Genomic DNA, 24,874 nt, shown 5'->3' with positions numbered 1-24,874 from the left:
CTAGCTGTTTTCAGATGGTCCTGTGCTGGAGGGCTGGGGAATAACATTTTAATAGAAAGGGGCCTTGCTGTTTTCAGATGCTCATGCGCTGGAGGGCTGGTGAATCATTTTTTAAGAGAAAGGGGCCTCACTGTTTTCAGATGCTCCTGCACTGGAGGGCTGGGAATAACTTGGTAATAGAAAGGGGCCTCACTGTTTTCAGATGCTCCTGCACTGGAGGGCTGGGAATAACTTGGTAATAGAAAGGGGCCTGTCTGATTTTCAGGTGCTTAGCTTGTAGGACATTGTCACCTTGGCCCTGTGTCCTTCCCATGAACAATATCCTCCCAATTACATTCCTTGTGTATTTCATGAAAGGGCATGGCCGCAAATGTGGGCCACGCCCGTAAATGTGGGCCATGCCCCGCGAATGTGGGCCACGCCCGCAAATGTGGGCCACGCCCCGCAAATGTGGGTCACGCGCCGCAAATGTGGGCCACGCACCCGTAAATGTGGGCCAATTTTTTCGTCAGTGCCCGGCCAAATTGTGATCCCAATCCGACCCTGGATGTATATTCTGACATTCATCTTCTTAAGAAAATGCACTAGTGGCTGAATATACAAATTGAAGAGCTAAGGGGACAGGGCAGACCACTGAGGAACGCTGCAAGATAACTGGACCTTGGAGGACTTGAAAGGGAATAGCAGGACGGATTGCCTGTGATCCTTTAAAAAAGATATGATCGATGCAAGTGCTGAGTCCTGGAGGCCTGCCACCCGACATGTTTAACCAGAAGCTCACAGTCCACTGTGTCGAAGCAGCAGAAAGGTCTAAAAGAACCAGTGCCTGGGTGGTGCCTCTGTCAGCTCCCCCTCATGTGATCTACAACTGAAAGAATGACAGCTTTAGTTGAATAGGCTGACCGAAAATCTACCTGATGAGGGTCAAGAAATCTAGATTCTTATAAGAACGAGCAGAGGTCTCTGGAAACGTGTTTCAAGCACCTTTGCTAGTTATGGCAGCAAGGAGATTGGTCAATAATTTTTCAAGATAAGTGGGTCCTAACCAGCTTTCTTTTGGAGTGGGACCACTATCATCTTTGTGAAGGCGCCTGGGACCGTGCCTTTACTAGGGCCTGGTAGTGGAGAGAAATGGCTAAATCAGGAAAGTGTGACAAATCTGCTTTTAGAATTTTGGGGGGACCAACGTCATTTGGGGATCCTGACTTGACTTTTGACAGCAGGTCCATGAGGCAATCCTTGATGAAGGCGTGAAATTCAGAAATAGTAAGCAGGTTCCTTATATCAGGGGTAATTTGGTGTAACATTGGCTGGGAAGGTCATACACTTCTCAGTCCCAAATGTCTAAGCAGGGGTTCCATTTTTGTGTGCGTTCCCTTTGGAGTAGAGCAACAAATGTCCTCCAGGAAGACTTTGAATAGGTTTGAGCTAAAACTGGCACTTTCAGGCATAAGTCTGAGTTAAATTATAAAAGACCTCTGTAAAATTAGGCATCTTCAAGACCACTATGGTTGGATTAGGAACACAACATGTCCTGGCTCCGAATTCACACAAGGTAGTACAGACCTTACTAATGCCTCTCTTGTTCAACCTTCTGGAGCAGACCAACCAACATTTCTAAATCAACCTATCTAGAAGGTCATTTGTCCAGGCTAGCAGAAAGGGGTAACCAGCACTTGTTCTTAGTCTATGAAATGCATTGTAGGATTCTTTCTTGTATGCAAATGTGTAAACATGCTTTTACTGATGTATTTATGTGCAGAATTAAGGTCATATTGTCCTCTATGACAACACATAAAATCTATTGGGATCATATTAAGCTTCACAATGAGTTGTTAAGTGTAAGACATGACATGGGTTATTTCTGAATTTAATGATTGCCAACATATTAATTCACAATATCACTTCATTTTTCATCGTCTTCAGCTGCAAACAACCACCACCCATCCGGCATTGAATTTATATTGGGTAGTAATCATAAGATTCCCCTCAATATGAATATACTTTAGCTGTCAACCATGCAACATTTATATAACAACCCAACCCCATTAAAACCATCAGTCTTATATACTAATACCTAAGACGATGGACGACTCTCAAACCACTAGAAAAAGATAATGAACCTATTTAATTTATTAGATACCTATCTGCCAAAAAATAGAAATAGCTCAAATGTGTTATTGTCTATATTACTTGATGTAGTCCATAATGATATGAACAAAAGCAAAGAGCAAGAAACATGTAGATGATGCCAACATAGATTGACGACATATATTTTTTTCATGAAGAACTTGTGTTTGAAATTTATGGTATCAGTAAAAGCAATATAGGTTATGCAGAGTTCGTGTAAGCTTGGGGCATCTTCTAAGCACTAACATTTTAACTGATGTCTGGTGCGGTAGTTTCATCCAAATACGGAGCCATCCTGCTCCAGTAAGAGATGGAGAGATAGAGGTGCTGAAAAGGGTTTTGACAGTCAAGTTGGCAACCCCTACATCTCTTCAAGAGCAACAAACTCTCACATCTGTTTGTGCTGGCTATTAGTGAGCTTTTGCAGTGCAGTATGGAATACACAGAGGGGGCTTTCATCCCCCAGACTGGATTGTTTAGAGTCCCACAATAATAGTAGGGATGTGCAATAACTGAATTGCCCCATTATTCTACCATTCCAGTCTAATACAGTGTTACTTGTCGGAAGAAAGTAACTGAGAAACGTTTGTGATAACAGAGTGCATGGAAATGTGGCCCTCCCTGCAGCAAGTTTACAATACAATACAATACAATACAATACAAATACATTTGTAAAGCGCGCTACATACCCGTGAGGGTCTCAAGGCGCTGGGGGCGAGGGGCTGCTACTTATCAAAGAGCCAGGTCTTGAGAAGTCTTCTGAAGGCCAGCAGGTCCTGGGTCTGTCGTAGGTTGGTGGGGAGAGTGTTCCAGGGCTTGGCAGGTAGGTAGGAGAAGGATCTGTCACCTGCGGTGGTTTTCCGGATGTGAGGGACTGTGGCGAGGGCGAGGTTGGCAGAGCGGAGGCTGCAGGTGGGGGTGTAGAAGCTGAGTCGGTCGTTGAGGTATCCTGGTCCGGCATTGTGGAGGGCCTTGTGTGCGTGGGTGAGGAGTTTGAAGGTGATCCTCTTGTCGACGGGGAGCCAGTGCAGGTCTCTCAGGTGGGGTGTGATGTGGCTGCGTCGTGGGATGTCGAGGATCAGTCGTGCCGCGGCATTCTGGATGCGTTGCAGCCGCCTCAGGAGCTTGGTTGTTGTTCCTGCGTAGAGGGCGTTCCCGTAGTCCAGTCTGCTGGTGACGAGGGCATGGTTGACGGTCTTTCTCGTGTCGGAGGGGATCCATTTGAAGATCCTGCGGCGCATACGGAGGGTGTTGAAGCAGGACGTGGAGACTGCGTTGACTTGTTTGGTCATGGAGAGGGCGGAGTCTAGGATGATCCCCAGGTTGCGTGCGTGGTCGGTGGGTTCTGGGGCTGTTCCTAGCGATGTTGGCCACCAGGAGTCGTCCCCGGCTGAGGGGGTGGAGCCGAGGATGAGGACCTCCGTCTTGTCAGAATTCAGCTTCAGTCTGCTGTGCTACATCCATTCGGCGACGGCCTTCATTCATCTGTGGAGGTTGGCTTTGGCGGTGTGGGGATCTTCAGTGAGGGATATCATCAGCAGGGTGTCATTGGCGTAGGAGATGATGTTGAGGTTATGTTGTCATGCAAAGGGGCGAGTGGTGCCATGTAGATGTTGAACAGCGTCGGGCTGAGGGAGGATCCCTGTGGGATGCCGCAGATGATCTCGGGGGTCTTGGTGCGGAAGGGTGTGAGGCGGACACTCTGGGTTCTGCCGGAGGGGAAGGATGTGGTCCATGCTAGGGCCTTCTCTTGGATTCCGGCGTCATGGAGGCGTGCTATTAGGGTGTGGTGGCAGACCGTGTCGAAGGCTGCTGATAGGTCCAGAAGGATGAGGGTGGCTGTTTCTCCTTTGTCCATCAGGATCCTGATGTCGTCGGTGGCGGCGATAAGGGCGGTCTCGGTGCTGTGGTTGCTGCGGAAGCCAGACTGGGATGGGTCCAGGATGTTGTTGTCTTCGAGGTAGCGGGTCAGCTGTCTGTTGACAATCTTCTCCATGACTTTCGCCGGGAAGGTGAGCAGGGAGATGGGCCGGAAGTTCTTGAGGTCCTTGGGGTCCGCCTTGGGTTTCTTCAGTAGGGCTTTGATCTCGGCGTGCTTCCAGCTCTCCGGGAAGGTTGCTGCCTTGAAGGAGATGTTGATTGTTTTCCGGAGATGGGGTGCGATGGCTGTGCTGGCTTTGTTGAAAACGTGGTGAGGGCATGGGTCGGATGGGGATCCGGAGTGGATGGAGTTCATGGTCTTGATGGTGTCTTCGTCGCTGACCTTGGACCAGGAGGTTAGGCGACTGGTGCGGGTGGAGGTCGCAGGGGTGGTGGTCTCGTTGGTGGATGTGGGAGTGTTGGAGTTGAAGCTGTTGTGGATGTCGGTGATCTTGCGGTGAAAGAAGGCGGCCAGTGAGTCGCACAGGTCTTGTGAAGGTAGGATGTCGTTGGTGTTGAAGCTGGGGTTGGAGAGTTCTTTCACGATGCTGAAGAGTTCTTTGGAGTTGTGTGCGTTGTTGTCTAGGCGGTCCTTAAAAGCGGTCCTCTTGGCGGTCCTGATGAGTTGGTGTGGTCTGCGGGTGGCGTTCCTGTGGGCTGTGTGGCTGTCTGGTGTACGGTCGCGGAGCCATTTATTCTCCAGCTTCCGACAGGTGTGCTTGGAGGTCCGGAGGTCTTCGGTGAACCATGCGACTTTCTTGTTGGTGTGATTGGTAGCGGAGGTCTTGAGTGGGGCGAGGGTGTCGGCACAGTGGTTGATCCACTGTTTGAGGTTGATGACGGCGGTGTTGGGGTCAGTGGGTGGTCTCAGGGCGAGGGTGGTGGTCAGTTGGTCCTTGGTGACTTTGCCTCAGCAGCGACGTGGCAATTGTTGGGTGCGGTGGTGTGTGGTGGGTTTCCTGAAGGTGAAGTGGACGCATCTGTGGTCGGTCCAGTAGGGTTTGGTGGTGTGGTTAAAGGAGACGTGGGGGCTTGCGGAGAAGATGGGGTCCAGTGTGTGTCCGGCGGCGTGGATGGGTGTTATCACGAGCTGTTTGACCGAGGTTGGCGAGGTTGTCGATCAGGGCGGAGGAGTTGGCGTTGTTGTTGTTCTCGAGGTGGAAGTTCAGGTCCCCGAGGAGAATGTAGTCCGTAGAGGCGAGGGCGCTGATGCTGATGAGGTCGGCGATGGAGTCGCTGAACTGTGGTCGTGGTCCGGGTGGTCTGTAGACGAGTGTTCCTCTGAGGGTGATGTAGGGGTCGGTGTGGATCTGGAAGTGCATGTGCTCAGCGGAGGTGAGGGTGTCGTCGGTGTTGGTCGAGATTCTGAGGGTGTCCTTGTGGATGATGGCGATCCCCCCCCGCCCACTCCGTTGGTGCGGTCTCTGCGGGAGATCTTGTACCCCTCTGGGATGGCTATGGCGACGTCTGGTGCACATCGACCACCGGTCTCCACTCTGGAAAACCTGAACTACAGTGACTTGACGATCAAGCACGGGAACAAAACTAGGTCATTCAGAGGACAGCTTGGGCTGTGATTATACCGGCTGAAACACACTGGCTCCACAGCCAATGAGTTAGCCAGAGTTTTGGCAGCGCTTTCGGATTGGCTGAGATACAGCCAAAGCTCCAATCCTAGTCATTTCACTACTAGTCCCTCCCACTATATACTAAACCGCGGGATGTTTTCATTCGACCCGGAAGTACATGCACAGGGCACGCTTGAAAGAGTAGCAACGGACAGTATGTGTAGGTTGTTTTGTTCAGGGTGCGTAGTTTACTGGCGCGGACGTTGCTGAGGTCGCGGTCCTGAGATCCCTTATTGACAGCGCCGCCTGGGTAATGAATACATATTTTCCTCTGGTTACTTCTCCATCTTCATATTTTGTTTGCAATCAAAGATAGTACGTGTAGGGCCATTTAGGTCGCCTGCTTTTCCACGTAGCTATATTGATATTATTGGTTCCATAGTGTGTCGGAATAGAACATTAAGCCCTGCCCAGGTTTGATAAATTTTATACACCAGTGCTTTAAAGTTCAAATGAGTAAGTGCTGAGTACCTGCACTTCCAGCATGTGTCCAATAGTGGGAGCGTACCGACACTTCTCGGTAGCAACCAGGTACTCTGGGGTAGTAATTATCTGCACTTTTATTATTTAATTTCAGTCTTTGTTGCGCGCTATGTACCTGCAGCCACTCCATGAGCTCAGCCCATTTCTACGTGTCAACTGTGAGCAGACATCTACGCATCCTGCAGACCTTTACCCCTGCTCTGCACATGACCATTTACACACGCTCAACCACATTCACATTTGCAGCTGTTCGCCAAATATTGTGGCTCAGCTGTTGCATGCTCTCGGTCACGCTTTGCCCATGCTACGCATCTAAACCTGCATTCACAGCGCTGCACGAGACGTCATACCCGTATTATCCACCACTTTCTTTCTTACTTGTGGCCAGGTTTGCCATTTTAAACGCGGTTTTATAAGCAGTGATTGCCAAAGCAACAAAATGTAGCAATGCAAGCAGAAAGTAGATCCGGTGGGAGTCCACAGTGACAAGAAACTAAAAGAACCAATAGAAACTCGGTGTAACAAATATGCATCTCTCAAACTATTAAAAATATTCAGTTTGCAAGGACTACGTTGCAGGAGAATTCTTCCGATTCCCCTAATCAAAGCAACGGGAGATAGAGACGTATCCCAGTAGAAGAAAGAGAGGAAAATGCGGTTGAACTTTGTAGAATATCATAAAAGAAAAAAATGTATTGTTTTATTCCACGTACATAACTTCTGAGGCATCCTAAAAGCAAAAGTAGTGTCATGTCGCCGCTGACAAAATTAGACACAAGGCATCAATCTGTGCAACCATTCAACAACAAATGGTTCAAATATGTTCTCTCAATGTTTCAAGCTTTATTACAAATGTCACAAAAAGATGTTAATATTTCACTTCTGTTCTTGGATTTTCGTCATAATAAAATACACTGAACATAATTTTCACAAAAGTTATTTACAAAAGTTAAAGCTATTGCCATTGTAAATTACAATAACTTTTATTTAAGTATTAATTATTAAAAAGAAATTAAAAGCCATTGTTATTTGTAATATCAATACATCTAAGTCACGTAAATACATCACATATTGCATTACAAATGCTATAGGTGTCACATTTGCGAAAGTTAAAACTATTGGCATTGTAAATGACAAAGCTACTAATTTCTCTATTTTCAAAACCAACACATAAATAAAATATGTTTCATTTACAATACCAATAGCTCAAACTTTCCTAATGCGAGACCTATTGCATTCCAAATGCTTGTTCTACTTCTTTATTACCTCAGTGGTTGGTTATGGCAAACTAACTAAACTGTTTTTGCACCATTAGGCCAATTCTATTACCCCCGGTGTTATTTTTTGCATGGACATTTGCCACTAGGTACGTGCTGGGGTCATCTCCTCTGGAAAACTGAGCAAGTGCAATTTGCCCTTAAGTTGCTAATAGGAACAATTGCTAACGAGTATGAGTTGTCTGACTTGCCTGTAATACGGACAAAAGACACAGGGTGGTGCCATTGTTCCATGCATACAACATTGGTAAGCAGAAAATAACTGGCTGCTTTACCCATACCATAATATTGTTTGCATCTGTGATTTGCTGTGGCTCTGTAAGTGTGAATTGCATTAGCACTGGAAACAGACAAGTAAAACTAATTGTAGCCAGTAAAATGTTTTTTGCACCCATTTAGCACTTACCCTGCTACTATTAACCAAATAATGCATCTTACAAATTGTATCTTTATGTCACCACTGCTCACTAGGTGCAACGACGTTCTTGACCTTTTGGAGACCATGAAACACTTTCAGGTTTTGGAGACAGTAGTGCAGATTGGGGGTGCAGGAAGCCCTAGCTTGGATGCAAGAGTGGAGGAAATCTGGGACACATACAGCAGAACGAAAGAAACTTTCATCAGCCAGGCGTCAGACATCTTCACCATCGACAGGAACAATCCTTTTGAGAAAGCCTTTTTTGACTTCAGAATAATAATAAAAGTAAGTGTTCGTCTTCACTCTTGAAACTGTTTCACATGACATGTTAAACTCACGTGGGCCTATTCACATAGGCACTTGGAGTATTTAAAGTAGTACTTGTGTAGTAATCGTCTAGGTACTTTTACATGCCTGTGAGAATTTTCCACAAAACATCTAAAATGGGAATAAAATGGGAAAATTCATTTATAATTAGTGCAATCTTTGCTCTTTTGCTAATAGGGAGATGGGCATTTGTGGCTGGTTCACAAAGGACTCCAAGAGTACGTGAAAGAGTGCTCCTGCAATGTTACTTTCCACAGTTATAAATGTTTTGTGTTTCAGCCATGTTTTCATTATTTTATCATTTTAAGTAGTGCTGGCAACCGTGTAATTTATATCCGCTGAGTCGGAGTGTTCCAATGCATAACCTTTATGAGCGCACCTCATGTATTATCCTTGGGTGTTCAATTTCACATTCTGTATAGTGTCCATAGATAAAAACAAATAAAGAGGAAACATCATGATAAGAATTCTCCTATAAGCAATGCATGCAAATATAACATGACTAAAAGTGATGCGAACAAAAGTAAATAACCACTCCTCAATCATGCTCAAAAACATGTTTATACAGATACGTACAGAAATCAGTTGTTCACCCTGGCGGAGCGTTGACAATACAAACACTCACCCCCAGTCAACTGATCTGGGTTTAATCCATCACCGTTCTTTAGCTCACTCCGCCACCCCAGTTCAGACATGGCCATATGCAAATCAGTCTGACCCTGTGCCTCATGGGAACAGTCCAGCCCGAACTGCCAAGCCATGTCTTCCCTGGACCGGAATCAAGCTTCCCAGGACTGGTTTCTGGCATTACAGCCGTCTTCAGCCGGGCTTGCTTGACTCCAGTGGCAAAGTGAGCAAGGGACTCACGTCTGAGCATACCCTGCCAACTTAGGGCGAACAAAGAAAAACCAAGGGTGGTGATGGACGGAGCGTTGACAATACAAACACTCACCCCCAGTCAACTGATCTGGGTTTAATCCATCACCGTTCTTTAGCTCACTCCGCCACCCCAGTTCAGACATGGCCATATGCAAATCAGTCTGACCCTGTACCTCATGGGAACAGTCCAGCCCAAACTGCCAAGCCATGTCTTCCCTGGACCGGAATCAAGCATCCCAGGACAGGTTTCTGGCATTACAGCCGTCTTCAGCCGGGCTTGCTTGACTCCAGTGGCAAAGTGAGCAAGGGACTCACGTCTGAGCATACCCTGCCAACTTAGGGCGAACAAAGAAAAACCAAAGGTGGTGATGGACGGAGCGTTGACAATACAAACACTCACCCCCAGTCAACTGATCTGGGTTTAATCCATCACCGTTCTTTAGCTCACTCCGCCACCCCAGTTCAGACATGGCCATATGCAAATCAGTCTGACCCTGTGCCTCATGGGAACAGTCCAGCCCAAACTGCCAAGCCATGTCTTCCCTGGACCGGAATCAAGCATCCCAGGACCGGTTTCTGGCATTACAGCCGTCTTCAGCCGGGCTTGCTTGACTCCAGTGGCAAAGTGAGCAAGGGACTCGCGTCTGAGCATACCCTGCCAACTTAGGGCGAACAAAGAAAAACAAAAGGTGGTGATGGACGGAGCGTTGACAATACTGTAGTGTAGTTCCTATATTCCCAATAGGCTCTGCGCATTGGAATAATATCTTCAGTAGTGTAGACGTAGGACTGAGGTTAACTAGGTCTTTTACTGACGATATTAGACTTAAGTTTTGTGTGCCAGCTAGCTCAGAGTTCACTAGAAACTTTCTCGAATAGGCGAGGAGGATTTTAACCTCCCTGGATAGACAAGAAGGGATTTAGTTTCTGACAACCATAGAACATGACAACTTTGCTCTCCCTGATCAAGAGTATATCTCTAGAGTCGTGTGAAAACAAAAGACAGCTATTTTACTCAGTCAATACGTGCATACTTAGTTTCACCAGATTGTAGAGAAAAGAAGAGACGGGCGTTTTCAATAAAAGGTGTTATTTATTGATCAGTCTCTTTTCTCATACAAGAGAAATGAATCGCTACAATTGTAATACTGATGGTTAAGTAAAATGCATACAGTAAAAGCAGGATTATAAAATAATACTGTAAAAGCATTGATATGGTTTCTTAGCCATATGTTACTTTAAAATGGATAAAAGATATACATACATATATACATTGACTAATCGTACTCAACTGGTGCTTCTAACTACGCCTACCCCGGTGTACCTGACCTAAGCCTAATACATGGGAGCGAGTAAGTAAGTAGCAGTTTAAGTTAAGTTTGTTTTGCCAAGAGTCTGACTCAAGAATTCTCTGTAAGGGGTTAGTCAGTTCAGTACCTGGGATTTAGAAGGCAGGAGGGCTGGTATCTCTTTCTCAGGACTCGGTATCCCAGTTACCCGCGAGGGCAAGCTGGAAACGCTGGAGGCTGGATTCCTCGGCAAGAGGAAAGGCAGCGTTTTCCTCAGCGTGTCAAAAAGGGAGGGGCAGCGTCCGTGGGCTCTCGCATCACCTGGGCTCTCCGGCAAGTAGTCGCTGCTCCAAGCTCATCACCACCGTGTCTTTACTTAGGGCAGTGTCGGTATATTTATACCTGAGAGGTGCCGGGTTTGACGTAAGGATGAACATAAGACGTCAATTAAGAACTGGTCGTTCTTACATTCTTTACAGGAGTTCTCGAACGAAATCAAAACAATAGCAGCAGGGATTTCCCAGGTTTGCTGGAGGCTTGGTTTGTTTAGAGAACTCAGTGTGCTTTCTAGGGGGCTGGAGGAATAGTGCTTGCTTAATGTGACAGCATGCGCTATGACTAATTTATGAAACTGGTTTCTGTGCCGTTGTATGGATATTAGTGATTTATAACCGGACAAGGGTCAGAAATTGGAGTATCGATACAGGTCCCTAGATAAACACACTACACCCACTCCACGAATTCATGTCCATATTTACTAACCTAATCAATAGTAAACATAACTAATAGTGCATGTGTATACCGAACCACCCCAAAATAAATTTTTTGCATTTGAAAATAGGCATATTCGAAATACACGAAAATGAGTATAGGTACTGTATGCATTCAAGCAGTGTAATCATTCAAAAAAGGATGCACAATTTATCTCAGCATGAATGATTTGCGAAAATAACACATGAAATGGCTCTTAATACAGAAGAAAAAAGTGCGAGACCACTCCATCACATATAAACACAATTACTTGTAAATACGCTAGAGGCTGAGGTAATGTATTGTCTCTAGAGTTCCTAAAAATAGAAGCTCTGTTCTCTAAGAATAGTTCTACTTTAAGCAGAAGATAAATGCCAAAAAGTAAATATTTTGGATTTGGGAAAAAAGTTTTTGTTTTCAGGGGAAGAAGGAAAAAATTGTCAGTAGTTTTGTTTTTAAAAACCGAAGGCCAAATTCAGAGTTCAGGGAACGCTGTGTGCACGTTTGCTTATAGTCACTCTCTCTGTTCTGGTGAAAACATCATTTCAGACAGATTTTCCAAAAAACAGTTTACTGCCTCAGGTGAAAGTTCGACCAAGTTGGAAAATGTCGCTACCATGCAGTCGTGCGCATGTTCGCTTTCAGTGATGTTTTGATCAGCATTGCTTACAGAAGGCTGTACCTGGTTGATGCTGCTTTCATCCTGTACTTCACTACCCTTCAATCGTAGTGGTGAAGTCTCCACGAATGCCGTCATCAGGATAGGTAGCCGCTGGGGACAGCACAATGCATGAGCCTTTACTGGACCCAACAAAGTATCTGCATCCAATGGTACTTCTGATTGTAGTGTAAGACATGTGTCCAACACGCATTCCTCGCCGCATAGCATGCATCTCAATACAGGTAAGACACAATTCTGCCATATGGGTCTGACGAAAGAAACCAGGTCATATTCAGATCTCTTAGCCGGGCTAATCCAAGGACTTTAGTTATGCGGTCCCGATAGCGTATAGCTAGGATCGTTTCTTCCATTGTTGCTGGAGTCTTGTCTGTGACATGGCTTGCCATAACGAAGCAGGAGTAGCAAAAATAAGATGCCTGCTACGAGTCCCAACAGGAGTGGAAGTCCGCCAAAGACAGAATGGACGAAATCGGGAAATATACCCAGGACTGCTTTGAATGGGGTTAACAGTCCCGAAAAAACGGACTTAAATACACTCGCGATACCATTTGTATCAGAAATATTTAAGATTTCGCTTAGTATTTCTGCGAAGTGTAGGGGGCAATTTGTTGATAACAATGCATGTATCTCTCGCGTTGTCCTTGCAACTTGGAGATCATACGTTTCTTTTGATGACGTCAAGTGAACTGGCGTCTGTAGGAGCACAGTCTTCATTCTGCTTAAAGTATCAATTCAAATAGAAGAGATTTTCAAACTGGGCCAAATTTTTCCCTCCCTGTCTGGAGTGTCATTCGGAAACAATACTCGCTCACAGCAAGTGACCATGGAGCTCACGCTTACTAGATAAGGTTTTCCTGGCAGTAAGCCACAACATCTGTGATCTACAATTAGAATGTAACTCCCGTTAGAAAGTCTTCTAAAGAATGGTTCTATTTTTGTTGCAGGTGTGCCGAGCTGGTGACATGAAAGGTTATTTGAAGTCCCCTCACAGGCCCCATGTAAACTTATACCCTGACACAGAAGTATACCACTTAGTGATTTTTCACAATTGTTACCAATAAGAAATACACTCTGTCCTGTATTACTATAACATGTGTGTGTATAAGGTAAGTTCCATGTTGACTTAATGTATCCTTTACCCAACCTTTCATACTGGCCTGCCTGTATATATTTCTGGCAGTATCGAAATTGATGATTCCATGTATTATCCATTCAATGAAAGGTCGTTCTGACATTGTCAATGGTAATCTCTCAAGTTTTTCAATGCTCAGAATTGTATACTCTGCACCCTTTTGTGCCAAGCTGATTTGTGTATCAGTAAGGTTAAAGATACCGAATAATGACGTTGTGTTGATTAAATGCCAAGGCACGTAGCCTGAACGCAGATTTTGTAACGTCCAGCCAAGCTGTACAATAGAACGCAATTGGGACTGACCGTGTTGTAACATCAGTAAGTCTTGCTCTATTATATCGATTGCAGATGATACAATACTGTCCAGTGAATATATTCTGGAAGGCAGAGTCATTAACCCATTGTCCACAACAGAAAGTGATTTTTCCAAATTAACACGGTCAATTTCCCGTATTTTCTCTGCTGTTTCAATTTGAGTTACTTTCCAAGCTTCGTTGTAAGCTGCATATATAGAGGCCTCTATGAAACGTTTTTGACGCTGTTTGCGTGGTCCCATAATGAAATCACGCAAGTCAGCACCTTCTTTAAGTAAAGTCAAGTGTTGCTTAATTTCTGCCAGTATGGATGTTCGTAGCCATTCGAGGCAGAGTTTTCCTACACTGTATGTAGTTACAATCCCTGGATGTTGTCGCTGGGAGTATCTAGGGTCTGGCCTGGTTATTGTGAACCCCTGTAGTTTGTTCAGGAATCTATCTTGACAGTTATTTGTGTCTGTGGGCCAGATCAACCATTTCTTCCAATCAGGATGTGTTTTGTTTTGGTTTAAAATATGGGATACGTCTATCTCATCATCTGTAGTGTTATTACTGTCAGGTGTTGGTTTTGGAATAGACGGTTTGTTTAAGTCTTTAATTTTGGCTAGGCCAAAACAGGTTGTCTGTTGAATTGTGTCATTCAAGAATATAATTTGTTCTGGGATCATGCAGGCTCTAAACAATGATTCTATACCTTTGACCTGCCAATCTCTTGTACCCCAGATTGTTTTCGTTTCAATGTTATTGTTCCAGAAATCAAAACCGAATGTATTCATTTTGTCAAAAAATGTCTCTGAATAGATTAATTTTGTTTTTTTAAGCATGGTTTTCATTCCTGTCTTATTTAACAGTTTGAAATAAAACGTTTCTCCATTACTTGTGTTAAACCCTGAGAAATATGGAAATTTTTCATAAAATGTTTTCGAACTGCCTTTTGGTGGAGTTGCACAATGTTCCCATTGGTTATAATTAAAAACATTTCTAGGTTGAGCAGATTTATGCAGATAATGGTTACCATAGTGGTTGTAACAGTACATCTGGTCATAATTAGATGAACCCTGTAAATAATCATGTTCTGTAAATTTAGCTGACATCACTAGGTCTGACATCATATCATTAATACTTTCAAAGTCCCAATCATCAGCGAATGTGCTCGGATTTACAAAGTCACTTAATGAAACCTTAAATTGATGAGGATACTTCAAGAGCTCGACCGGGCCATAGATTTCGTAATCAGTTTTGTCCCATGCTACCCCACCGGGTATAGGATTGGCTGTGAAGTTTACTGAAGAAAGTACTCTTTTCTCGATGTGTGAAGACTTGTGTGGTTTCAGGACCAAGTTGATTTTCTGACTTGCTGTGTCCATTGTAACATATTTTCCCTCAATGAAATGACCCAAGTATAGTACCAGGATGAGCCAAAGTATGAGGACAAATACACCTTGTGCCACCCAAAATTCAATCCATGGAGAAATCAGATAGGTTTCTTGTAGTTGATGAAATAGTTCTTTTGCTTTGTCTTTAAAAGTCTTTGATGTTGTTGGCAGTTCCTCAGGTTCGCTCGGATCCTCAGAAAAGTCATCGAAGTTGATGAAATAGCCTGATGCAGTTCTGTCAATTGTTTCAATTGCTTCTGGATTCCCTTTTGTTTTTGGAATTTTCTTTGTTGCATTAGCATAGTCAGTGGTTACATCATTGTAGACCGGTGTTTCTTGATGTAAGATTTGGATTTGGGTTTCAAGAGGTTTAAGTTCCATGGCTTTGTTGCATAGTCCTTGTTGATTCACTGTAGGTTTATCAAATGTGATTAGTCTCTCAGTTTGAACCTCTATGTTTGTAGCAAATTTTGGTGTTCTGCTATTTCTTGGGAGTCCACTTGGCCTACTACTTATTATCGGCCACATGATTGTGGTTTAACCAGGTCGATGGATACAACTCGGTTCTCCTTTTTACCAGCAAGGGGCGGTAGTACAACTGATCTTGTTCCGTTGATAGCTAAGACAGGTACTGCCTTTCTGTAAGAAGGCCCAAATTCCTTCTTCACCGTTATTTTCTCTCTGACCAGATCCCCGATTTTTGGAATCCAGACAGGCCTTGCTGGGACAGGTGGTTTCTCTTCAGTGGTTGTTGGCTGTTGTTTAAATTTTATGTTGCTCAGGTCTTTTCTTGTTTCATTTAAGTCCTGTAAAATAGCCAAACGATGTTTGATATCAAAGCATTTCTCTTTAACCACTGAAGTTTGACTATCGAGGTCCTGGATTAACATTCTAGTCCCAAACAATAATTCGTACGGACTGAGACCTCTCAGAGAATTTCTTGGCATATTATTAAGACTACGTTGGACACTTATTAAATGTTTGACCCACCCAGCTCCCGAACCTAATACCTTTGCCGTTATAGATTGCTCTATGCCTTGGTTTTTCTTTACACCATCCCGTTTCCCTCAGGAAGGAAGTGATAAGAGTCCCGCAATGCAATGCCCATGCTGGCCATGCCCCCCCCCATAAGCTCGAGAGCTAAAAGCAGAGCAATGGTCAGAATGTAGCATGCCAATTGTGTACATGCCATTATAGACTCGCAAATCTTTTTATAACAGTTCAGACGTCAGCCGAGAGCTGGGGTCTACATTTTAAGTGATGATAGTCTCTATATGTTAATTTGACGCATTAATCATACTGGGTTTTATATATTTATTGTTTAATCCCATCTTGAGCGAAACGCCATGGCAAACACCGTCTCGGTCGCCACTGCGATCTCTGTTGCAGTTTGGACAGTTTTTTGCAAATATGTGATGTTGCAGGCTCATTCCTGGCCACCAGTATGTGGATTGCAGTTCTTCCTGAGAATCCTATAGCTTAAGGTGTCTAAGACCCTCACCCATATGTGCGTCTGCTATTAACAATATTCTCCTGTTCGTGTTTGGAATTACTCTATCCCCCACTCCAGGGATTTGAGCAAAAGGAACAGAGTTTGCATCGATTATGTATGTATAATTGAGTGGATAGGTGATGGGTAGCGCTGAGCAGTCGCCTTTTGATGACGTTTTCACCGCCAGCATTGTCTCCCCGTCAATGTATTTTTTCGAACGCTTTTTTGTAGCTACGGGAGCCGATGTAGTTGCTTCCGCTTTGGCTGTCTCAGCCAATAAATTCCCTGGAACGTGAACGCCATCACGTTCATGACTCAATGAATGTATCACGTGAGTCTTTGGTAGTTCTTTCTGAAAAGAACTACTTGTTCCCAAAGCGATTTTTGCTTTATTGTGGCACCTGTGTCATCTTTGTAACCGTTTTGAACCCAGTTCTGCAAATCTTTATTGTATGATTTGACGCAGTAATATGATTCGCACACTATTAGTGTCGGGAATTCGCGATCGGCATTATCTAGCGCCATTTTTAACGCTATTATTTCAGTTTGTTGTTCTGAATTATTTTCCACTGAATGTGTTTTAGTTACCAGAGGTCTCAATTTATCTCCGCGCCACACGTATTTAACAATTTCGCATGTGGGGTTATAGGCTTGTTTTCCCCAAACCGAGGGTTGTGCATGTCCGTCTGTATATATTACACAGGCGTACTGTCGTATGGGCAGAATGTCGATTGGCAGAGGGTATTCTCTTTCATATTCTAGATTTTTTAATTTTTTCATTTCCGGGTTGTAACGGGGTCCCCCTGGCGCACCCCGCCATAGGGCGCGAACTGATCAAATGTGCCCCCCCCCTTTTCTTTCCACAGCCCACGCAGTATTCCGAGTGGAACAGCCTAGACACCTACAGCTGTGATGAGGAAGACGCCTGGCCCTTTAACCAGTCCGGAGGTGGAGAAGAGGCGGAGCCCAGCAGGTGGTTAAATACGGAGAACGCCCAGCACCAGGTGTGTCTATACACCGGAGGAGAGGTCAGAGCGGAGAGGTGCGGAGAGGCGGGAAGCAGCGAGGAGGAGCGGAGAGAAGAAGGACGGGAGAGCAGAGAAGAGGAGCGGAGGAGAGGAGGAAACCGAGAAAGCGAGGACAAGCTGAGCGGCGGTGTCAAGAGGAGCGGCGAGACACGTCTCACGGAAGGAGAACAGCCGGATTGGGAGCGGAGCTGGGAGCAGATCTCCGAGGGCTGCGGGGACCGCGCACTGACAGAGGGAGAAGACGCCGAGAGAGCGGAGAAGGAAAGGGGAACGCCTGGAGGCCAACAACACGCGCCGCCCAGCCGTACGCCAGGAGGGGTACGGCTCACTGAGGTGCGTGATCGCTTCCTGGGGTGGTTCAGCAATAAGGCCAGGAGATTAACTGAAAGGGGGGGGAGGAATCTGAGGGAAGACTCACGGGAGACTAGCACGAGCACACGCCCTCCTCCTTGAGGTAACATAACGGGTTAGGCGCTTTGCACTGGGTGTTTCCCCTCACTACCCTTTCCTGGGGTTGCTAACTGCCGCCCTGTCATACCATTCTGATACGTGCCTCTCTTTTCTTTTCTTTCCCTGCGGCGTCGGCGTGGGTGGCCAGCACGGAGCCTCCAGAGCCCCCTAGACGGAGGAGCCCGATTCTGAGGAAAGAAGAGGGTGCTCGCAGAAAAACCCGCAAGGAGAGAAGCCGATCTCCACGGAGGACAGTAGTACGAAAAACCTGTACAGATACACTATATGACCAATTAAAAGCACGAGTAACAAAAACACGTCTCCTGCCCTTTTCTGGTCCCGCGGTTACACGGGTCAAAATAGTATTTCACTTTGTCTGTAGCAAGAGAATTTTCACATTGTATCCATTTTGGATTTAATGCCATAGTAGGTAAATTACATGGGCTTGTTAATGCCTCAAAGGCTGATTCTGCTGTCCTGACTGTAATCCGTCTGCCGTCAGCTTGGTCTCTTTCTCTTGCTACAGCTGTTTGAACCGCATGAACAATGTTTTCCTTAATGCTGAATGTTTTTTCAGCTTCTGTGTACAAATGTGATATGTAAGCTATTGGTACCGTTTCTCCCTCATTAGAGGTCAGGTATGTGAATCCGCATCTTCCTGGGATGACCCGAATTACAAGGTTGCGTGTGTTATCACGTGTTTGCAATTTTGTTTTAGCTAACATATCTGTTTGCAATGATCTCAAAATTTCTGTGTGTTTTTGAGTCCAATTGATTGTTTTAAAATCTGGTCTTATTAGGTCATAGAGAGGTTTAACCCTCTCTACATAATTTATAATGTACGTTCTACCGAAATTCAGGAAACCTAGAATTGATTGTAAGTTTTTCAGCGTTCTTGGTGCTTGGATTACGGCACATTTCTCTAGGAAATTATCTGCCAGGCTTTTGCCTTCACTTGATAATTCATATCCTAAAAACAGGACAGTCAGATGGGCAATTCTTGACTTCTTGAAGTCAAGAATTTGTAACCCTCTGCTGCGAACCCAAGTATTATGGTGTTCACTCTTTTCAAGTTTGTATCCAAGTCATCATCTGTTAGATAGATGTCATCGACATAAGATAATGCCTCATCATCATACATTTGTAGTAACTCTGTTACTCTCGCTGAGAATAATCCTGGGCTGTTCTTGAACCCCTGTGGCAAACGACAGAAATGTTTTCTGCAAGCCATTTATTGAGAAAGCGGTCAAATATCTGCTTTCAGGTGCTATATTTTGACAAAAGAATCCATTAGAGATGTCTAATGTTGTTTGGTATTTTTTGCGCACTATGCTATTCATTAGTGCTGCACTGTGTGAGTTTTGTACTGCAAAAGTTTTGCAACATGAGTTAAGGTGTCTGTAGTCCAAAACTAGACGATATGAATCATCTGGTTTGGAGACAGGAAACAAAGGATTGTTCATTTGTGAGGTGCAAGTTTCAATCACCCCCTGGTATTCAAGTTGATCTAAGATCTCCCTGACCTGTTTTTTAGCTTCTTGCTTAATTGGGTACTGCCTCTGTGCAGTTGGTTGTGATTTTAACTGGATTTTGTGAGGAAAAGAATCCTCATCCCATCCCACATGGTTTTTATATAATGCAGGAGCTTGGGCTACTGCCCACTTTCTTGCAAGTGTATATTTTTTATGAATTGGAATGTGATTTGAGAAGGCAGGCATAATCATTTCTTCGCCATGAGGGCACTCCCTGACAAACTCTGGTGGTCAGTCTTTTTCAGCTAAAAGGATGTCATAGCCTTTGGAGAGGTTATCCCAAAATAGACCCCTTATTTTCCTAGTCTTATCTCCCTCTATACGTAATGTTATTTCGTATATTTTATGAGGTTTGCTAACTCTGGTGTCTGCAGTTTCCACCTGAATGTATTCATTCGTGTCCACTGTCTCCAGATGATTCATCAGGATCTTGCGAGCTATGCTCACTTCTGCTGCGCTGTCTAGCATTGTCTGAGCCCACTCTCCGTTTTTCAGCTGTGTCCTCAGGATCCTCGGCATGTTTGATTACTTTAATACTGGCTACCTTCTTCTTTGGAAATTGTAACTTTTTACTTTGATGAGCAGGTTCCTTGTCTTTGGACTTGAAGTGCTCTTCCCTTTGTTCTGACCGTCCTCTTCTTTCCGATTTCTGCGAGGAAGTCTGAAAAGATCGAGAGGGACGTGTATCAATATCTTGATATCTATCAGGTTTCTTCAAATTATCCCTATTTCTAAGGTTGTATTTTTTCTCAGAGGGCTCCCTCTGGGGAGACTTGTGTCCTTGGTCCAGAGATATCCCTCTCCGCCGAGGAGACCTTCCTCTGGACTGGAATCTTTTTTCTTTGGGAGTGGATTGTTTATTTCCATCCCAGTTCTTTTTTGGAGCTGTTAGATTATTTTTAATAAATACCTTTTCAGGATTTTCAGTTAGTTGGGGTTTCACTGGTTTCCCACCCAAACTATCTCTTCCTAGTTCTTCATAGGATTGTTCTATGATTCTGGCAAGTTCAAATGGTTGTTCTGCTATATCCGTTTCTTTCAACTTCTGGCGGATCGCCACAGATGCTGCTTCCCCTTTTATGTTAGATAATAATAAAGCTGAGACCTGCTTGAAGTCTTTCAGTAATTTCATACCCAGAGTTAAAGCAGGTTCTGGACCGTATTCATTTTGAATCTGTCGTAGCACATCAGGTATTACCGCCATGGACGGAACACCATGTGTTTTTGTGTAAATGGAAGCAAAGACTGTGCCCCAAGTGTCACAGTCCTCCACATGTGGTGCGATCCCCATTGGAAGGCAGATAGTCAGAATTCTGTGTTTCTCAGTAGGGGTAGTATCCGGAAATACCGCCTCTATTTGAGTGATTTTTTGTGCTAACCAGAATGGAATTTGTTCCCGTTTTGCGGGTACTTTACCTAGACATGACTGTATGTTCTGTGGTGTGATTTTATTTGTGTTCCCCTGATGAGGGTTCAGCTGTGGAATGTTAATAGCTGGTTGGACTGTTGAAGTCCGCATTACATATTGGACTAATTGTCTATGTATTTTAATCAGTTGTTTTAGCTGTGCTAAAAGTTCTGGTATTGACATTTTTTCAATGTCTGGATGTGGTGTGTAGCTGGCTAGAACCGGCAATGTTGCTCCTGGTCTACCTAGTGGACCGAGCCTGGTGATGTGATTATTATGTATTAGGGCGCCTTTAAACCAGAGCAGGTGCTCTTGGTATTTTAATGGGATTTCCACCTCCTCGAAAGGAGTGTAGTCATCCGGAGGTTCCTCTATTTTATAATAGTGGAACTCTTTTGTGACAGCGTTTGCTGCTGGAAAGTTTATCCATGAATAGAATACCTCTGTCTGCCGATATTCGTGTGCCTCAATTACATTTTTTTTTTTTTTTTTTTTTTTATTGAGATGGATCAGAAAATGAAAAAACAAATACAACTTTACATGATACAGATATCAGCTGGACCTGCTGACATATCAGAATTTTTTAAACAGAAAAAAACAAAAAAGAGAAAAAAAGATTAAAACAATATTCACAGATATATACGGGGTGATTATTTCATAGCCACTTTACAGAGCACATTCCAGAAGCCTTAAACGTATATTGCCATCATTGCATAATCTTACCTTAAAAAATCATTCTAAGTAATATAGTAACACTCATCAATCATCTTCTCTTCCTCCAGTTGCTTAGCGGAGCCCATATCTTTTTACCGAATTCTTTTCTCTTCTTGCCCTTAAATTTATATAAACATTCTTCAATATTATGGATCCCTAGCAACCTTGTAAGCCACATCTGAAATGTGGGAGCGATCGGATCTTTCCAGGCCGCCGCAATTAGAATTCTAAAAACAGCAACACAAAGAAAAATAAAGGCTTCGGCTTCCTGCTCAACCTTAAGATTTTCATCCCTTCCGATCAGAACAGATGTTGGGGATAGAGAAATTTGACGCTCTAGCAACCCTGATAAAAACTTCTCCATTTCTTTCAAAACAGGGTTGAGATTTTGGCATGAGTAGAACATATGAGTTAGATCTGCAGGACCTTGATTACACCTTGGACAACTATCTGTATCCCTTTTACCCCATTGAAACAACTTAGCCGGGGTGTAATAGAGATTGAAGATCATCTTATAGTGTTCTGCCTTCAGATTAGTCGTTCTTAATATTTTCCTGTTTAATGCCAAAGCATAATCCACATCAATGTCGGGATCTCCTAATCTTAGAGCCCAGGCAGTTTCTACTTGTCCAATATCCACTTCCAATCCCTGTAACAGATAATTATAGCCTATTTTAATCTTTTTGCCCCCACTCATTATGTATTGCACCAATGGGTTTGGCTCCTGAACAGACACCCTTGGTCTTAATGCCTTCACTGATTGTTCTATCTGTTTGTATAACAGCCAGTGATTCGAGGGGATACCAAATTTCTGTTGTAAGGCCTCAAAACCTAGGAGGTCATCTTTCTCCATGACATCCCCTAGACATCTAATGCCCAACCTCTTCCAACAACTACTATTCCTATTTTGTCCAAGATGCAGAAATGGACCTGCATTCCAAAGATCGATTGTGCCATTGATTTTAGGGATCTTGAGAAATTTCAGCACCGCCTTCCAAGTCCCCCATGCAGATAGCAACACTTTGCTTTTACTCCTCTTAAAATGCGAGACATTAATTTCACGTGTTAGCACCCCCCTGGCCTTTTGACCCATTACCAGCTCATAAATTGTGGGGATTCTATAGATATCATGTAATACTTCAGGGACATCATAATCCACTAAATGGTTCATACGAAATAATAAACAGACCCAATGATATAGCCGTAGATTAGGAGCAGATAACCCACCTCCCTCTAACGGTACAGAAAGTCGGGCTAAAGATCTTCTGACTTTACCATATTGCCATAAAAATTGTGAAAACACTGCTTCCATCTTTTTCATCAAACCTTCCTCAATTAAAAGCGGTATGGCACGGAATAGATACAATAGCTTAGGAAACATTGACATTTTCAGCACATTGACCCTCCCAATCAATGACAGATGTAGTACATCAATCCTTCTTAATTCTTTATCAATTGTGGCTAATAGAGGCCCATAATTTTCTTGATCGATTTTTCCTACGTTTGCATTTATTTTAATTCCTAAATAAACCGCGGAGTCCACATACCTTTGATCTCTTTTCTGAATATTAGTAGAGCAGATTATTATGGTCTTTTCAGTATTAAGTTTGTACCCTGAACATTTCCCGAACTCTAGAGCCAAACTGCTTAGTTCCTGCATTGCCACTTGCGGGTTAGTGGTAACAATTGCCAAGTCATCCGCATAGGCCAATAGCTTAGTGATGTGACCATGAGATACAACCGGGGGTATTTTTTCTGAGGCAAGAATCTTCCTAATAAGCGGATCGATGTACAATGAGAAGAGTATAGGTGAGCATGGACACCCCTGACGGGTGCCCCTTCTAATCACTACCTCATCTGATTGGAAACCCATTGTAGTTATTCTAGCAACTGGATCCATATACATTGCTTTGATGGCTTTCCTACATTTTTCACCAAAACCTCTTCTAGCCAGTACCTCCCACATATAGTCCCAGACCACACGGTCAAAAGCCTTCTCGGCATCTAAGAGTATCATAGCCATATCTCCACCCGTAACATTAACTGCATCAAATAGTGAGATTGCCCTAGCTGTGTGATCCGTGGTACCCCTTCCAGGGACAAACCCATGCTGCCATGGTGAGACAAGTTGGGTAATGATCCGTCCTAATCTGTTTGCCCAGACTTTAGAGTACAGTTTGGCATCAGTATTTATTAAAGATATCGGACGGTAGTAACCTGGGTTCTCTTCTGGTTTGCCCTTTTTATGAAATATAACGATGTTGGTCTGTTTCCATGTATCTGGAATAATGCCTGACCATAGTATTCCATTAAAAAGATCCTGAAACAAAAGGAGGATTTCATCTTCCAGAACCCTGTATACCTCTAGTGGTAAACCGTCTGGTCCCGCCGCCTTACCCACTGCCAGTTCATTCAGGGCGGCTTTTATCTCCTCTGCGGTTATATCCAATTCTAGATTAGCCCTATCGTCATCTTTCAAAATTGGGGTTGACGGAGACTGATCTTGAATATATGGTACTACCCCTGGCTCTTGATCATACAGTTTTTGATAGAAGTCCTGGAAAACATCCATTATAGATTTTGGATCTGTATATTCACTCCCATTGTATTTAATCTTTCTAATTCTATTTCTGTTTGATTCTTGCCTGATGCGGAGCGCTAAAGCTCTACCCGCTTGTTCTCCAGTCTCGTATCTCCTTGCTCTCTGAGTTTGATATTCAGCTATCTCCTTCTGTGTAATTATTTGTAAGACTTCGCCCTTAATCCGAGCCATATTGTTAACCGTCTCTCCACTATCCTTACCTAGTGCTATTTCCTCAATATGACACCTCTCTGTTTCGGCTAGATCTAAAATGAGTTTCTCTGTCCTGCTTTTATCCTCTTTTCTTAATTTTGCTGCGTAACTGATCGTCTCCCCCCTTAATGCCGCTTTAAAAGATTCCCAAACTCCATTTCTGGAAGCGCTATATCTGTTACAGTCGAAAAACTCTTTTGCCCAATTTTTAATGTGTACTACAAACCTTTCATCGTTTAATAGTTTTCTTTCAAAGGTCCATCTAGATGTTTTCCTCTGTACCTTAGGGATTTTGTACGTCAAAATTAGAGGGTTATGGTCAGATATTATTCTTGGTAATTTAACGATGTTAACCTTACCGATTTCCCCTGCAGTAACAAAAAAGTAATCTAGCTTAGAATATTTCTGTGCCGGATGGGAAAAATATGTATAGCCACGGTCACCAGGAACTTTTTCCCCCATACCTCCACCAGACCATGAGATTGGATCAAAGCGTTTACAGTCCTATTAACTTTTCGTTTCCGACCTGTATAATTACTCCCCCGTTGCCAGTCTGCGGAGATATTCATATCGCCGCATACTATCATCGGGTTAGCCCAGTTCGCCAACTCTTCCTCTAGCTTATCGAATACCGTTGGGTCATCCTCATTCGGGCCATATATTGTACAGAGCGTAAAGCCCAGATTCATTTCAACTAATACCCATCGGCCAGAGCCATCCGTTTTACTACGCTTCACCCCACACAGATTATTTTTAACCAAAATAGCCACCCCTCTAATCATTGATGATTGCGATGAACACCCTACCAGAGTATACCCAGATATATCCAACAGCTTTCTTTTATTCCAGGG

General features: G+C 43.9%; 1 protein-coding gene across 1 annotated transcript in view; it reads left to right on the top strand.

Annotated features, from left to right (window-relative positions):
* LOC144822741 (uncharacterized) overlaps positions 1-24,874 on the top strand; it is a 2,085,503-nt gene that overhangs the window by 110,900 nt on the left and 1,949,729 nt on the right. The window contains exon 11 of the mRNA XM_078680596.1: positions 7,910-8,141. Within this exon, the coding sequence (XP_078536722.1) occupies positions 7,910-8,141 (232 nt within the window). The remainder of the gene's footprint in view (positions 1-7,909; positions 8,142-24,874) is intronic.

Source organism: Lissotriton helveticus, chromosome 3_1 (assembly GCF_964261635.1).
Source record: "Lissotriton helveticus chromosome 3_1, aLisHel1.1, whole genome shotgun sequence".
Classification (NCBI taxonomy): Eukaryota; Metazoa; Chordata; class Amphibia; order Caudata; family Salamandridae; genus Lissotriton; species Lissotriton helveticus.
Note: the sequence above shows the minus strand (reverse complement) of the source record. Positions and strands in the feature narration are given on the sequence as shown.